The sequence below is a fragment of the Thermobia domestica genome, chromosome 6 (genome assembly GCF_964235325.1).
Source record: "Thermobia domestica chromosome 6, izTheDome1.hap1.1, whole genome shotgun sequence".
Lineage (NCBI taxonomy): Eukaryota > Metazoa > Arthropoda > Insecta > Zygentoma > Lepismatidae > Thermobia > Thermobia domestica.
In genome coordinates this window covers 35,071,151-35,087,460 of record NC_137459.1, presented here as the reverse complement: position 1 = coordinate 35,087,460, position 16,310 = coordinate 35,071,151, and the positions used below count along the sequence as shown (strand labels likewise).

The 16,310-nt window shown below is 37.0% G+C and overlaps 1 protein-coding gene across 1 annotated transcript in view; it reads left to right on the top strand.

The window, feature by feature from the left end:
- LOC145687929 (uncharacterized) overlaps positions 1-5,918 on the top strand; it is a 122,057-nt gene extending 116,139 nt beyond the window's left edge. Inside the window, exon 6 of the mRNA XM_081761494.1 lies at positions 4,558-5,918. Coding sequence (XP_081617620.1) covers positions 4,558-4,734 — 177 coding nt within the window. The 3' untranslated portion in view covers positions 4,735-5,918. The remainder of the gene's footprint in view (positions 1-4,557) is intronic.
- Positions 5,919-16,310: the final 10,392 nt, after the last annotated feature.

The following is a 16,310-nucleotide window of genomic DNA, read 5'->3' as shown; positions in this document are numbered from 1 at the left end:
AATTCTCAAAATTCTGGTGCATGGCGTCTCTGCTTCAATCCCAGGTCGCGCCAAGTTGTGATGGACAAACACCGTGTGCATGGGTGCTCTTGAGTTTCTCCCGTTTCGTCCTATTTTCTTCATTCAATTATTTCATTCATTATTACCATCCCGTCTTCCTTAGCCTCGGTGCATAATGCTGGGACGGTGCAGTATATATTTAGCCTCTGTATTCTACAGATCTGTCAACTTCTTTCCTCCTCATCCAGTAAAGTTTATCATTTTCTTTGGTAAAACAAAATGGCCCTTTTGTATCCTCCCTCCAGGAATGCTTATTTATGGAACTTAGATAGGAGGGATCTTCAAGGTCACAATAGTTCCGTGGAGTGTGGTAACGTTTTGTATAGCTCTATGCTGTTTTAATTTGTGTTGTGTTCTGATTTGCTTCCTTTTTATCACATGAAGAGTAAGAAGAATCGCATCCAAAACTGAGATTTTTTTAAAAACGATTTTATGAAGAAAGAGGTGGATAGTTAAAAACCAAGCAATGTAAAACAGGTACCGGTACATAAGCGGATAAAATTACTGGTATTTCAGTAAGTACATTAAAACTTGTCTTGAATGAGTGGGAAAAAGTCAAATTAATAAGAACGAGAATAAGCGAGCACAAAGGAAAACAAAAATCGTATTGGATGATTTTCACAGGTGTTATTAGTCGAGCTTGTTCACAATCAATGACCTTTCGTAAAAGCATTGCTGCAAGTACTTCGAGAAAAGATTAATTTTATTGGAAGTACTTACAGAAAGTAATCCGGTTCTTAGAATTTCGAAAAGAAAGCAAAGAAACAGTACATGGAAATGATGAAATAGAACATATGGACGGCATTGAGCCTTCATAAATATTTCAACCTGCGTGTATCAATTACGTTGAGTGTTTATCATGCATTGTTAAATTGTACTCATATTGAACGTTAGGATCCGCGTGGGTTAGAAACACTACGGGAAAGCCCCCCCCCCTCTCTCTCTCCTTTGGCACCTTCCTAACCATTAACGTTCTTCCTACCCTTCCGAGGCCATAGCTCATGCTATACCTCTTGGCCTGAGGCTACAGAACGTAACATGTTGTTTAGTCCTTTTATTGGAAAGGGCGGTTGCACCGTACAAACATCGGTCTTTTGTTTTATTTGTCAGATTCTGGTACAAACACCGGTCCTTTCTTCTTCTGACTTCTCAGGCAGAGCGTCAGAACCGGTTCTAGATTTTTCTTACATTTAAAAAGCAAGTCCACTTTTACCTTACCTAAAAGACTAACACAAGAACCGGTCTCTGTAGTTTATTCACATCTCAGGACCGGTTCTGGTCTTCTCTGTATATTCCACAACCACTTCCTAATAAACTAAACAGGTTTTTGAACCGGTTCCTGAACCATGGTCAAAACTCAGAACCGGTTTTGAGAGTGGTTCTTAAATGTAGGAAATATGGTGAACAGGTTCTGGGAGCGGTTCTTCAAGTTCAGAAACCAACTGAATCGGTTTCTAAAGTTAATAAAACAACAGAACCGGTTCTGAGAGCAGTTTTTAAATTCAATAAAACAATGAAACCGGTCCTAACTTTATCATGGGTTCTCCGTTCCTGAACCGGTTCTTTTTCCATCCCTGATTTAAATAATAGCATTATGAATCTAAAGTGGACTCAAATTAGCTTCTCCCCCAAAAAAAGAGATATTTCGGCCTTCCTGCCCTGCATGTCAACATGGTGTCTATTTGGATGCTTCATGACTATTCCCTCTGATTTCTTCCCCACCCTATCTGATAAAATGTATAGCGAAAGAGATGTAGTTATGATCTTACTCTTTTCTGGGAACAAATCAATTTTTCATTACAGCTTTCCGGATTCCCTTGTTTCAACCAATACTTATAAACCTTTTCAAATTGGCTACACTGAAGCAACGCTATTCCTATGCTGTTAATCCTCAACTGATTTTTTCTTTTTTTAACAATTAACCGAATATTCGACAGGATACATGACCTTCATTTCACTTTAGAAACCCATTCAGAATATCTTTTACTTATATTATGTTTCGGGAGATCTATAAACCAAAGGGAGTAAAGAGGAAAAAATTGTCCACTGAAACTGACCTCTTTAAAAGTAAACAGAGGAATGGTATGTTCTTGCCTATTGTCGTGATTTGTATGAATAGACTGACGCCATTAAGCCTTCCCAATCATACGCACATTACAAGGTATTTGGCAGCCCAACCAGACGGATTTATTCCGATGGAGATGGGTAGGAAATGATGATCGTTATCATGTTTGCAAATTATAATATATATATATATATATATATATATATATATATATATATATATATATATATATGACTATTTCTACAAGAGGGTAGGGGAAGTAATGCCTTCAATTCTAGCAAATGTGGCTTCTAGGCTACGGAGAAACAACATACTTTATACACCAAATTAAAGAAATTTCATACTTAAAGAAATAGAATAAACATATCCAGCAAACAATATTGAAAACTCTAAACATTAATATAGTTATGAATTACGAGGGGTCATCGTACTTGGAGTAGTGATTAGTGTGTATCAATCCTTTATACATTACTTATTATCAGAACTAAACAACTTACATGATATGAGTTCCATACGCCTGTACTTTATTTTGGCGAAAATATTCTTTGATTTCAGGTGTCTTACAAAGCTTCCACACAACTTCTTTCTTATTGCAAGTGTCCCTAATTCAGAAATTCTTTCATTTGTCATACGGTCCTAAAATAATACCCTGTAATCGATCAAATCTAGTCGATTGCCAGAATTCTCCCATTTTCTGTATCGTTCCTTTATGTCTTTCATAGCTGCTTGAACTACTCTATTCCACCACCACGATTCCTTATCAATGAGGTCTCTTCCTTTTGTTACTCTCACAACTCATCTTGCTGTTTCCCTCAGTGCTACTGATACTCTGGTCCACTCTTCTCTCACGTGCATCTCTTCTTCCTTTATTTGCAGTACTAGCGATGTGCTGGTTTCCTTTCAAATCTTTTCAGCACTTGTCGCATCTAATTTCCACCACTCTGTCCGAACATTTTGACCTTTTCTTCCCACTTTTTCCTTAATGCAGATATTGGCTACTACGAGGCTGTGTTGCTGCTTTAGACTCTCACCTGGTGTTACCATGCAGTCCTTTGTCTCATGTAGGTTTAGTCTCCTCCATAAGATAAAGTGAATCTTAGACCTTGAGCTGCCACTTTTATATGTAATAAGGTCTTCACCTTTATTTTTGTAAAATATGTTCAGGGTAGCAAGAATGTATACTACCGAGACTTGTAGAATGTTCTTGCCTTCCTTATTTCTGTCTTCCAATGCATATCCTCCATACTCTTTCATATCCTGATCTTGATCATCTTGCATGCCCATTAAATCTCCTGCTAGGACAAGCTTATGTAACGAACAATTCTGCAGAATACTATCTAGCTCAATTCAAAATTATTGCTTTGTTTGTTCATCACACTCAACTTGCGGGCCATAGGTGCTGATTATATTAACGGTTTCTCCTCCTAGCATGAGCTTGACTATAATAATAATTCTGTCGCTTAATCTCTTCACGTCCACCAATTTCTTCTTCATATTCTTTAGGGTTTAGGATTTAGATTTCTGGGCATTCGGCATCTAAGGCCATTTAGCCCTTCACGATTTGAGGGATGACGTCCTTCGGCGAGCACACAATCCGGGGAAAGCGAAGGAAGAAAGGATTGGGCAAGCAAGGAATCGGCCTGGGACCTATAAGTTAGGTACCATCCCGGCATTTCCCTGGTATGAATGAGGAAAACCCAGGAAAACTTCATTCAGGGTGGCTGGTCTGAAAAAGCGTTTTACACTTTTTCGACCGAGTGCCCCCACCGGGAATCGAACCCGGGACCGCTCGCACTGAAGGCGAGAGCGTTAGCGACTCCTTCATATTCTTATCCAATACAATTCCATGTCATTCTTTCTCTTGTTCCCCGTGTATATAAGCTTGTATCCATTTCCTATCTCCTTTGATCTTGAACCTTTCCATTTAGTCTCCTGGATGCATGCTATGCTTACTGTTCTTCTTGCCAGAGTCTCCGATAGCTTTGTAGCTTCTACCTGTCAAGATCTCAACATGCCTGTTCATTATGATCTTGTGGTGTTTTTGGACTGACTTCTTTAGCCCCTTCCGCCTAGTTGTCCGTCATTTAGCAGAGTAATAAATATCACATTATTTTCCTTAAGAAATTATTGTCAAAGACAGTAAAGTAACTTGAGAAAGAACTGAGTGGCAAGGTAATGAGAAAGTCAGAGAGATTTTCAAACAGTTTCCCTGAGAATTATATCGTAATCTCCAACATGACGAAGCAAATAAAAAAGATCAAGAATTGTTTTCAGAAACTTTGTGAATATGTACTGTAAATTGTTTTATTATAAATAGTTTTTACAAAATAAACGTGTTACGGGACTTTTGGCTACCTCAGAGAAATACAGTAACATTGTGTATTTGAGAAAGAAATTAAGAGTAATAGATGTCTTATTATTTTTCTTTACAGAATCTATCACGAAGAACTGTTGGTCGGCTCGTTGTGGATGCCTTGGAAAGCAGTATTGATCCCACCACATCTGAATGCAGTATTCTGAAATTTTTGAATAATTTATATCACAGTGCCTTAGATTATGAACGGCTGAGTACTGAATCTCTTATCAGACTTGCACTGCAGGCAGTGTAAAGAACTTATTACAAAAAGCATTTATTAAAATTATTTAATCTTTTTTTCCCTTTCCTTTTTTTTAATTGTACACTGGTGTCTGTTACGAACTAGTCACTTGACACGCACGTCACGGCTGTATAATAGCTCATTTTGATAACAGTAACATGTATTTTGTATTAAAAGGAATCAACTTTGTATTTACCACTATGTTCTAAGGTCTGGGTTATACTTTAATAAAAAAAAATAAATAAATAAAACTTTGTACGAACAATCTATATAACTAGTATTTCATTGTGGTTGTTAAGTTACTATGTATTATGAAAAGAAAAACTACCGTATAAAAGGAGTTTATTTTCTTTAATGGCAGCATATGCATAAAAAGAGAGAACTTATCATGCTTCTTATATTGCAATAACTCTGTTGATCAATCTGTTTTCTGTTTTTGTATTAGGAGACATACAATTGTATTGCCCGATATTAATTTTAAATATTGTTCAAGTTAAAAGAAATTGCATTTAATATGCGGTCAACGTCATCTGATTAAATAACGAATTATTATACCGAAGTTGTATAGATCCTAGTGGACAGTAGTGAAACATATTATACAACTGTAGTAGAGGTACACAGTCAAATCCCAGCACATGGAAGGAAAATATTGTAAAGTACCATGCGTTTGTGTTTATAAACATTATACATGTGCTCCTATTTATAAATAATAACCAAGTGTACCTTACTATGAAATACTACGATTGCAGATGATGAAAACAACATCGACGCCACCAGTTACATGACAACGAGGGGATAGCAGCGCCATCGCCTCACCTGGAGCGACTATATTAGCGAGAGAATTCCATGGAAAGCTATCAGTCTCGGCTGGTCAATCCCTCCTTTAGCTTGCTTGGAGCTCTAGGAGATATCCAGCCTCTAGTTTGCTTCAGATCTCTAGGCTTCCGTTCCTCCCGCTTAGCTTCTTCCGAGCTCTGTCGGGATTCCCAACCTGTCACTTAGGTTTCTCGGAGTTCCGTGATTCTTAACCTCCTCTTTGCTTGCTTCGGAGCATTGGGGATTCCTAATACACTCCATCTGCTTGCTTCGGAGCATTGGGGATTCCTAATACACTCCATCTACTTGCTTCGAAGCTCTGTGAAGATCCTGCCCTAGGCTGCTCGCGCCTTGGGTCACCTTTCTCTACGTTATATTATAGAAGTTACGTAATTGCAGTATTTCTGTAAAGCACTGTTTATAGACGATTTTCTGTAATAAAACCTGGCAGTGAGAAATGATTCCGAAATATAATTTACTCTACCGAGCTCTACCTACCCCTACACAGGGAGAAATTTGCAATATAAAATGCTTAGAGCGATATCTTGAGTATCACACTCATTAAAGTAAATTAACATGCATTCAACAGTGATGAGTCGCCAACAGAGCATAGAAAATATGTAAAGGCTAAGAAAGCAGAATTATACTTATATCTCTTGAGCCAGGCATTCCAGAGTCTGGCTCTCCAGCTAGGCTAATAAGCATGGTTGAAGTAGTACATTTTATTATTATTTAATGTAAAAGTCTACTTTTGCATCAGTTTTAATATAATAATGTTGTCAAGTAAGTTAATATTCCAAATCAAAAGTACCAAAATATTGTTTTCAACTTCATGAAATTGTTAAACATATCCGATGTCCCTGCTTATGAGAAACAAAATACGTATAATGTATTTTCTAGATACACTAAACAAAATGTATTATGAAGATTTAAAAAAAAAAAAATCCAGTGTAAGAAATACGACTAAGTTTGGATAAAATTGCTCCAAACGTTCCAGAGTTATGCTGGAACATATATACATATACAGATACATATATTTATATATACACAGTGACTAGAAAAAGTATTCGTACAGTTAATATTTTTATCGAATAAACGCGTGTTTAAAATTATTTAATGAGCAAAAGAGGTAGAAATGATATGTATCATACGAACAAACCCTAGGCATTACGACTGCATTATTTTGCACCATCAGTCTACCAGTTACGGCCTCTTTGTAGCGTTGGTTGTTGAATTTACGCCTTATTCACAACGGAAAATATTCATACACCGTAATATTGTTTATACTAAACACGCCCGCTAATTATCACTGTTAATATGATCACTCCTGCAGTGATCATAAAAAGGTTGATGACAGATATATCAACTAATTTTTTTTTGACTTCCATTAGTTTCAAATATATTGTAAAAAACAAAATGGGGCCTAAAGGGAAAGAAATAACGTAGGACTGAAGAGAAATTATTATGTGGTTTCACAATTAAACAGAATCGTTATTTGAAATACCTAAAATAACGTGACAACCTCGTCTAATAGTTCAATTGATACTACACAGCTATTGCGTATCCAACCCAGTTCAAAACTAACTTAGGAGTGATCACCCAAGAGTACTATGAAATACAGAATAAAACATTATAGTGCATATTACGTGCGTCATTCAATATATGTTTTTCTAAGCTGTAAAAATGCATTTTTAAAATACATTTATCTATATATATAAAAGAGAACGTACAATTTTTTGTCCGCTCATCACGCTAATACGGCTGAACCAATTTCTTTCATTTTTGGGGGGTTATTAGGATTTGGACCCTAGATGGTTTTTATCATATCACTTTAATTTTTAATTACCAGTGTCTTGAGATAATTGACCATTCAGGTGTCCATAACGTACAAATCCTTTGTTATTAGTTCATCATAGGTAAAAATAAACGTATTTATATGCAACCCGCATGACCGTGTCACTCGGCGGGTTAACATAAATGACAGGCGATATACAGCGGAAAATAGCTTGAATCTTCTGTTTAAAATTTTTTAATTGATTTGCTTATTTTTACAGACACTTTTACAATATGCCAGCACCGGGATGACCGCAGCGAAGCGGGGCGGGTTAACATAAATGACAGGCGATATAATGTTAAGATTTACTGCAATCTTCTATGGTTTTTATCATATCACTTGAAAGCGAAAAAGTAAAAATTATCTAAGTAACAAAGTTTATTGCGTTCCGGGGTGACCGCAGCGAAGCGGGGTGAACGCTGCTAGTAAACTATACATACATGTGTACGTGGGTTATTCTTCACCTCTCCACATAATCTTCATTGATAATCAGGGCATTTGTCTCACCGTTGCATTAGTTTGTCTAAACCCTTTGTAAAAATTCAGGGCTCTGGCTATTTGGCACTCGCCTTACATTTCGCTTCTTCTTCATCACCAGTTGACAGGAGACCAGGTCACTGATGTGGAACCTGAACTCTTCTTCAGGGAAATGCAATTCGACATAAGCGACCTGGTCTCTTCTTTTTGATGATAATGCCCAACCCCACTCAGCACAAAAACAAGACAAAATTGAAGAATTAGTGCGGGAACGGCTGCCGCACTCCTCATACAGCATTAATTTAGCGCCAAGTTACTTCTATCTTTTTCCAGTGTTAAAGTTTGCATTGCAAAATGAACCATTTCGAAACAGATAAAGTGAAGCAGAATGTGAGAAGAGTGCTGAAATAAGCAGAGCCCTGATTTTTTGCAAAGGGTTTGGACATATTAGCGCAATGGCGTGACAAATGTCTGAATCTCAATGAGGATTATGTGGAGAGAAAGACTCACCTTCACAGTATGTATACCTTACAAATATATCTTAAAAAAATAACTGTTTTACAGCTTTAGGGAAACGTATATATTGAGCGACCCACGTATCAAAAAAGAATCCTAAAATTAATTGCTCTTCAGATAGCAAATAAACTGTAGAGACAGGGAGTAAAGTTAGGAATATGCTGAAAACAACAAGGACGACCGTGTCTTCATAAATAAAAAGTTAGATGAATGGCAGGAATCACAAAAACACCCGGGATTCGTCCTTAAACATGTAAATAAACCAAGTCACTTTTGGAAACAAGTGATTTTCACCGATGAGAATAAATATAACTTGTTGGTTTAGATGAGACAAGAACCGAGTGGAGAAAGAATAATGTAGAGATGCATCCTAAGAATCTTACTTCCACAGTGAACATGATGGGGGATACTTATGTTTGTTCGGAGACATTAAGTGTTGCTGGAGTCGGGAATTTGAGCTTCGTAGAAGGAACAATGAAACAAACTATTTGTATCAATATTCTGAACAACAATTTGCGACAAAAAATACTCTAAAGATGGGTCTTAATGATGATTTTATATTTATGCACAATAACGATACAAAGCATATTACACAATATCAAGATGTGAGTGTTAATAAATGTACCCAAACAACTTTACACACACACACCAGCAATCACAAGTCATGAATTCTACTAAGCATTTATAGGATGTGTTTGACCAAAAAGTAAGATGTATATTTCTAACAAAGCAGATCTCAAAAATGTGCTATTGGAAGAATGGAACATTTTACCTACAATTATAATGAGCTTGTTTCTTCCATTCTGAGACATGTGATGTCACAGGCATTAGAAGTTTTTTTTTTTTTTTTGTTTAAAAAAAAAAAGAAAGAAAGAGAGAAAGAAAAAAAGTAAAGAAAGGACAGATATGAGTACCATGTAAATTCCAATCTACAGGGTTTTCATAAAGTCTGGACAGATTTAATTTGTTTATAATTTTCATAAAAATGCTCATATTGAAATCAAATAAAGTGCAAACGGTAGCGGAAGGATTAAATTTTTACCTCTAATCTGCACCAGCTCAGTTCATTCACCGCCACACCTCCAACTGGGCGCCATTTACGTCCACACATTCGCGTAGGACCGTCTAGGAATCGACTTCTGTGGGCTGTTGATGATGCTTTCCCTTACCCTGCTCACTGTTGCAGGCGATGTTGGCGGCCTCCCACTTCGAGGACGGTCCAGGACGCTTCCTGTCTCCAAGAAATTAGCATGCCACTTCCGGATTGCACTCTCAGTCGGTGCCGACTTTTTTAACTCTTTGGTGAACTTTCGACACACCAGAATTGGCCTTGCCCTCCCTCTCCCTCTCTCAACGTGTTCAGAATTGCCGCTTATCTAACAGTGTTGCCAACTAAAAATTTAATCCTTCCGCTACCGTTTGCACTTTATTTGATTTCATTATGAGCATTTTTATGAAAATTATAAGCAAATTAAATCTGTCCAGACCTTATGAAAACCCTGTATTTGAAGTGCTTCTTGTTTTCCTCAATAGATGGTAGGGAGCAAGGTTGTGTGGTTGAGCGAAAAGTATCGCCCACCTTCTCCTCTCCTGAGCTCATTTGGTGGGCGCGCCGCTCTGGATTTTCATACTGAAGAAGCTCGCTGCACGAACGACTTGAAATAGCAGCTACCCTGTATATGTAGCCTTAAGTTACATGAAACCTTCTGTAAAGTTAAAGAGGAAAGAAAGGCGTTAGTCAAGAATTAATCATCTTTGAGTGTCACATGGGGCCGCGATGGCTCAGTGATAGAGCGTTCACCTCTAGTGCAGGAGGTCCTTAGTTCAATCCCAGCTAGCGCCAAGTGGACTTTGTGGTGGTGGACAAATACAGTGAGTTTTCTCGGAGTTCTCCCGCTTCCTCTCACTTTCTTCATTGCACCCATTCATTTATTTCTCATCATCACCGTCTCTTTTAACATAGCCGGCATAACCGAAGGACGTAAAACTTATAGATTTCATTTTTCTTTGCGAGTTACTGTGTGCTTAATTAAGAATTCGGAATATGTGATGAATTAATTCCTAATAAGTAACAAATGGGTGATTCCACGAAAAAGGGAAATTTTCACTTGGAAAATTTTTGTTCCGTTGATGGTCGCCTATTTCGATAAAAATATCACATGCACTTACTACTCCTAAGTACATGTTAATTACGTGTTCAGCAGAGCTGAATCGTTATTGGTGTAGTAAACAAAAAACAATAAACTTTTCAGCACCCACGGAGTTGAGACCATAGGTCACGGAGTTGAGATTAGTTAACACGGAGTTGAAAATTGCTGTGGAGTTGAGAAACGTGATACATCTGGGTGATAAGTTTTGGTTTATAAGTGATTAAGCTTATAACTTACATAAAAATTGAAATAATTTTCCAATAGTTTTTGTAAGTTAGAATTATTCTCCTTATGTTGAATAAAATTCTAACAAACTAGATGACACGTAATTTGTTATACAAAAATACTCCAGAAAATACTGCAAACATATGAAAATATATCTAATGAAGGTTCCAAAATTGAGTATATATATATATATATATATATATATATATATATATATATATATATATATATGAATATGTGACATAAATAAGAAAAAAAGAAATACACATACACTTATCGAATATTGAAAAATTATTGCGCTTTCAATATGTTGACTATCATATGGAGAGGACAAACTTTTCACATAAGCTTACGAAACAGATGAAGTAGTCACTAAACCTGTCTATTGTCTACTTCATGTGTTTTCTGAGCTTATGTAAACCGTCTGTCTTCTCTGTGTGATCAAGTCAACACGCCGAAACTGCAATACTTTTTCAACATTTGGTAAGTGTATTTGTATATTTGGTATATATACAAGTTGTTTCAAAACAATACACACATCGTTTGGGAGCTGATTCCTGACACCAAGATAAGACGAAAAGCATAGACCAACCTGAGTACACAAATGCTTCCTTTCGGAGTTATAGGCTGCCGAAAACATGAAAAAATGAACTTTAAAGGTCCATAGCTCCAAAACTATGAGACCTGCCGTAGTCGGGTCACGACTTCACTTAGGAACTAATATGTGCACTATCCAAATATATGTTTCAGAATCCTAAGGTACTAACGAAGCAATTTTTATTTGAGGGAGTTTGGCTACGGGCGTATAATCTGCAGTACTCACCAACTACTTCTATAAAAGTTGTTGTGGAAGTACCGCAAGATTCTGAAACATGGATATTTGGATAGCGCACATACTAATTCCTAAGTGAAGTCTGACCCGACTACGATAGGTCCCATAGTTTTATGCTATGGACCTTTAAAGTTCATTCTTTTTGTGTTTTCGGCAGCCTATAACTGCGAAAGGAAGCATTTGTGCACCCAGATTGGTCTATACTTTTTTTTATCTTATCTTGGTGTTAGGAATCACCTCCCAAACGTTGTCGGTATTGTTTTGAAACGCCCTGTATAATGCACACTAAATGACAGTGTAAGGCACTCATCATTTCTGTTTTCTTTGGATAATTCGATGTTCTTTGTTAAGTAGCCCTCATTTTCCACTCCAATGAAGGAAATGTCTTGAGGAAACAGGGAAGGGCTGTTCTAGTCTACACAGAATGACAACTGCCAACGCTTTTTAAACGTCAGGTTTAGTAGACCAGGAGAAATTCCCCCCGATCCGCGTCATAAAATTGACTGTCCGTATATTGCCCTCAGACTCTTCGACAATCCCTGAAAAGAAAACAATTAGTTGATCATAAGATTGAGACTTCAATAGGTTAAAAACAGATACCATCCATCTTGACTTGACTGAAGTTTTACCTCCGGCTACCTGACAGCCCCAAATCTGAACTTCTGCGAAACACTCCTTAAATGGGCTAGAACCCACCAGCCGGCCTTTGAGTGTGAATGACACGTGGTCAGCGTGTCGGCTCCTACGACCGTTGCGATGGTCTGCGCGATCAGGTTTCAGTACACCTCTACTCAAATGAGTTTTTCAATTGCCTCACTGTGCGAAGTAAACACCATTAATTTTTGAGTTTCCACCGGGAAACAAACCCAGAACCACGCACGAAAGGCGAGCATACTAGTCACTAGACCATAAACGAGCTTTATTTCTATCAATATATTGAAAGAACAAATATTTGGAAGAGCATGAGCATAACAAACACTATACGATTATCAACTCCGTGAACTTGTCTCAACACCGTGGATTCCTTAGTTTTCAGATGGACATGGAGTTGAGAAAATCGAATATAATTCATCTTTACCGGCCCACTTTTTAACCAGTACATGTGAGTAATTGTGTACGAATTTTCTACGATAAGGCGTAGGTTCCTCAAGGGAAAGAAGGTATATACCATACAAATACATTCAGTAATAAATACCATGGTGTTGAGTATCAATTAATATACGCACCTGCTTTCCACACACAAAAATATTTTTCCTATAGCTTTTAACACATGCACACAACTTTTTCTGTTCTTCAGTCAAACATGTCTGCCTTGTCTTCTTGTGGGTGTTGCACATGTGGACGACCATGCTATCTGTTGAGAGCAATGATAATTTTTTTCTATTGCCATGGAGTTGAGACGAAATAGAGGTAACAGAAACGAAGCATAATCAAGCTTTCGAAAATAATCGTTAGAAAGGTTTACTTCCCACAAAACCGAAACATTGAAGTGTTCTCTTCCATTTAATTACCATTAAATGATGTTTGATTTGCGACTTCAGTTGTAATTTATTGATTAAAATCAGTCAACTGTAGTCTGTGACAGCCCACGGTGTTGAGAAATTGGGTACTAATTAATTTTTTACGCATGTTTCGTGTTATATTTGCAAACTGTTATACATGGCATACCTACTTTGTGACGGTTACTACCAAACAAATAAAAATGAGGTGATTCTTTCTAGTAGTAGTTTGAAGAAATGCCCGTGACAGAAAATTTCCCTTTTTCGTGGAATCACCCAAATATGTTTAAAAAAAAAGCGTGACAATTTGCGTAAGTTAAAATCGAGGTAGTTGAATTTACCGTAGATAAAATACTTGTAGTAAAATTTAAATGTTTCAAATTGAGGGCAGTTTCAATTAAATTTGTCAGGCTGTGGTACCTGCTGTGAGAAACTGTTGCGTATAAAAAACGAAAGTTTCGGGTTGATTTTGCCAGGCAGTGGAGTATCCTCATAAAAGTGCAGGCAAAAGTGATTCCGGCACTCCAGCAGTTGCTCCAGTATAATATTGTAATATCCTATGTGATGTTGTACACAAACAATTCCACCCATCAGTGTTTACAATATTATTACAAAATTTGGTAGCGCAATACAATAGAAATAACACAGTGTACTTCATGCAAGAGGAAGAAATGAATTGATTACGGCATTACTTGAGCAGACGGTTCTACCAAATTTTGACACATTTCTTACATTATGATGTTAGATTAGAGCTTTGTATTTCTTTTAGAAGAGCATGCACAAAATGAGGAGAGCACTATTACTAATTGTAGATTGACTTCCGAAGGGCTCAGTATAAATACAGTGTGGACGTATGGCATAGAAACTACTGTGCATAAAACACGAACCAACTTGTGCTAGGTGGCCACTAAACAGCATGAATGTTATCTAACCGAGTCAGGGTAGGAGTGTGGCACTGGGGCCCGAGCGTTAGCAAGGTGTGTTAATAGGGAGCATGCACTACAGTGGCGGGGGTATACGCATAAACAAGGATAGTGAAAAACCATACTTACATATACAATACTTTCACTACCATTCAACATTCATTGCAATGTGCTGTATACTTATTGCTTACTTATATTCACACTTTCATTCATTCACAAAAAATGCTTCACATCGTATTTTACCAATAAATTTTCTATTTGATAAAACTGTCTGCTCGAGAGAACCCTTAATTAATATAGGCATCACTGCCATGTAATCCTCCTTAAGCGGAAAGTGCATATAGAAAAAAATCCTTTTAAGACCCTATACATTATGCGCGTCCCAAAATGTTTCAAAACATGCTCATTATAATTAGTGCTCTTTTCGATACCATAAGCCTCTTGGAGTACGACTGGGGAAGGTTGTAGAACACAGCTCCCCACATATAGGTTAGTAACTAGGTTGGTTCCTTTCTGTACCAGTTTAATATTTAATTCACACAGTATTGCCGAGCGAGCGTTAGCGAGTGAAGGCGGGTTAGAGCCCCGCAGAGCACGTTGTTTTCTGCCTTTATTACAGCTAAATGGGAAAGGGGACCTGTGTTCTAGAACCTTGTTGTATGAATGCCTTAACTGTAATTTGCTATGAACTCCCTAAGATATTTTATACCTGTAATGGTCGTTAATGCGCCTGCAGCAGTACCTTCTGCGCTCTAATACTTCATGCTACTCGCCTCCCACTGAGTCGTGAAACATAATGTTGCATGCGCATACCTAATAAAAATGAGAAGTCCAAACTATTTGCTACCTTTTACATTATTAGTGGTTGAATTAACGTGTAACAATACGTGCGGAAGTTATCATCTCTACCCTTTGCCCTTCTTAATCTGCATGTAAGACGCGAAACAAACTATTGTAGATGCTCGATGGCATATATGCTCTAAAACCGTTAGCGGAGATTTAAAGAAAAGTCTCTATATATAGTCAGTGGTTGCCCTTACATTCTAAATTTGCACATTTCTGTACCTTGACTATAATTAACATAGTTTGTACTCAAGGCCAGTAAAAACAAATAGGCCTACTTGCAAATTTTTTATTTGCTTGGGAGTATACGCAATTCTCGTTTCTTTTGTTTCAATGTTTCATGTTCTACCACGGTGAGGTGCTGCACCAGTGCGGATAAAAGTATAATTAGACGAATAGGCGCCATAAATGTGTAGTAATATACTTGAAACTTGTATAAAAAGTGTTCATTTCGTAATTTTCGATACAATCACCTAAAAACTAATAGCAGTAGTGTACATTTCACATACACCTTTACTAAACCACACTAAAATATACTGCTTTCATGTCATTTTCAAACTGAATCCAAACAATAATACGGGTCTACCAATCTTCACCCTTTATTCTGATCTTTCTATAACACTATTATGGAAGTCTTGCAGTGTTTATAAGATAATATTAAGTTTTACATTTAATATTTGTACGTTCTCAGTACATTTTACAACCGATAATATTTCCACTTAATTGGAAAACCATATATATTAACTTTTACTATTAATTAGTTTCTACATATACCAGCCAAAACTGAATGTTTGTCGGGGCGAGCCCCAGGTGAATGAATTCGCTCGCCCCTTGTCACCTCTAATGTTTGGACAGAAAGGGAGCATCAATGAATTCAAAAGTCGCTCGCCTTTTTGTTGTTACACCCGCTAAATGTTTTTCTTTCGTTGTAAACTTATTCCCACATAACTCACCACAAAATTTATTTTTTTTACAACAGTTAATATGCACACTTATTTTGAAGCGATAGATGTGTTTGGCATGGGATCGAAACCAACGCAAGTTTTTTTTTTTTTTTTTTTTTTTTTTTTGCACGTTGTCAAGTACTGAGTCAGGAAGACAAGTACTTTTGTTAAATACGAAAAGAAAAAAGTATTCGTATTTATTTCTATATGTTTGGTCGTAATTGGCTCAAAATTTACTAAATCGATTAGAACTAAACAAGTAGAGCAGGCAAGAGTGGTATGGGGGTTCGAAACCCTTCTTGAGCAAAATATTATGGAAAAATAAACAATACACACCTTCATTTTTATGAACTTAGCCTAATTTATTTCATTCGAAGGAGTACGGGAATTGGAGTTAACGCAATGTTGTAAGCGCACGGGGAAGTTTAATATCTTGAAGAACTGCATTCGGAAGAGCAACTTTAAAGGTGTTCTGAAAAACAAAACAAATATATTTCGTAGGTTTTAAACGTTTTTCAGAGTTATGCTA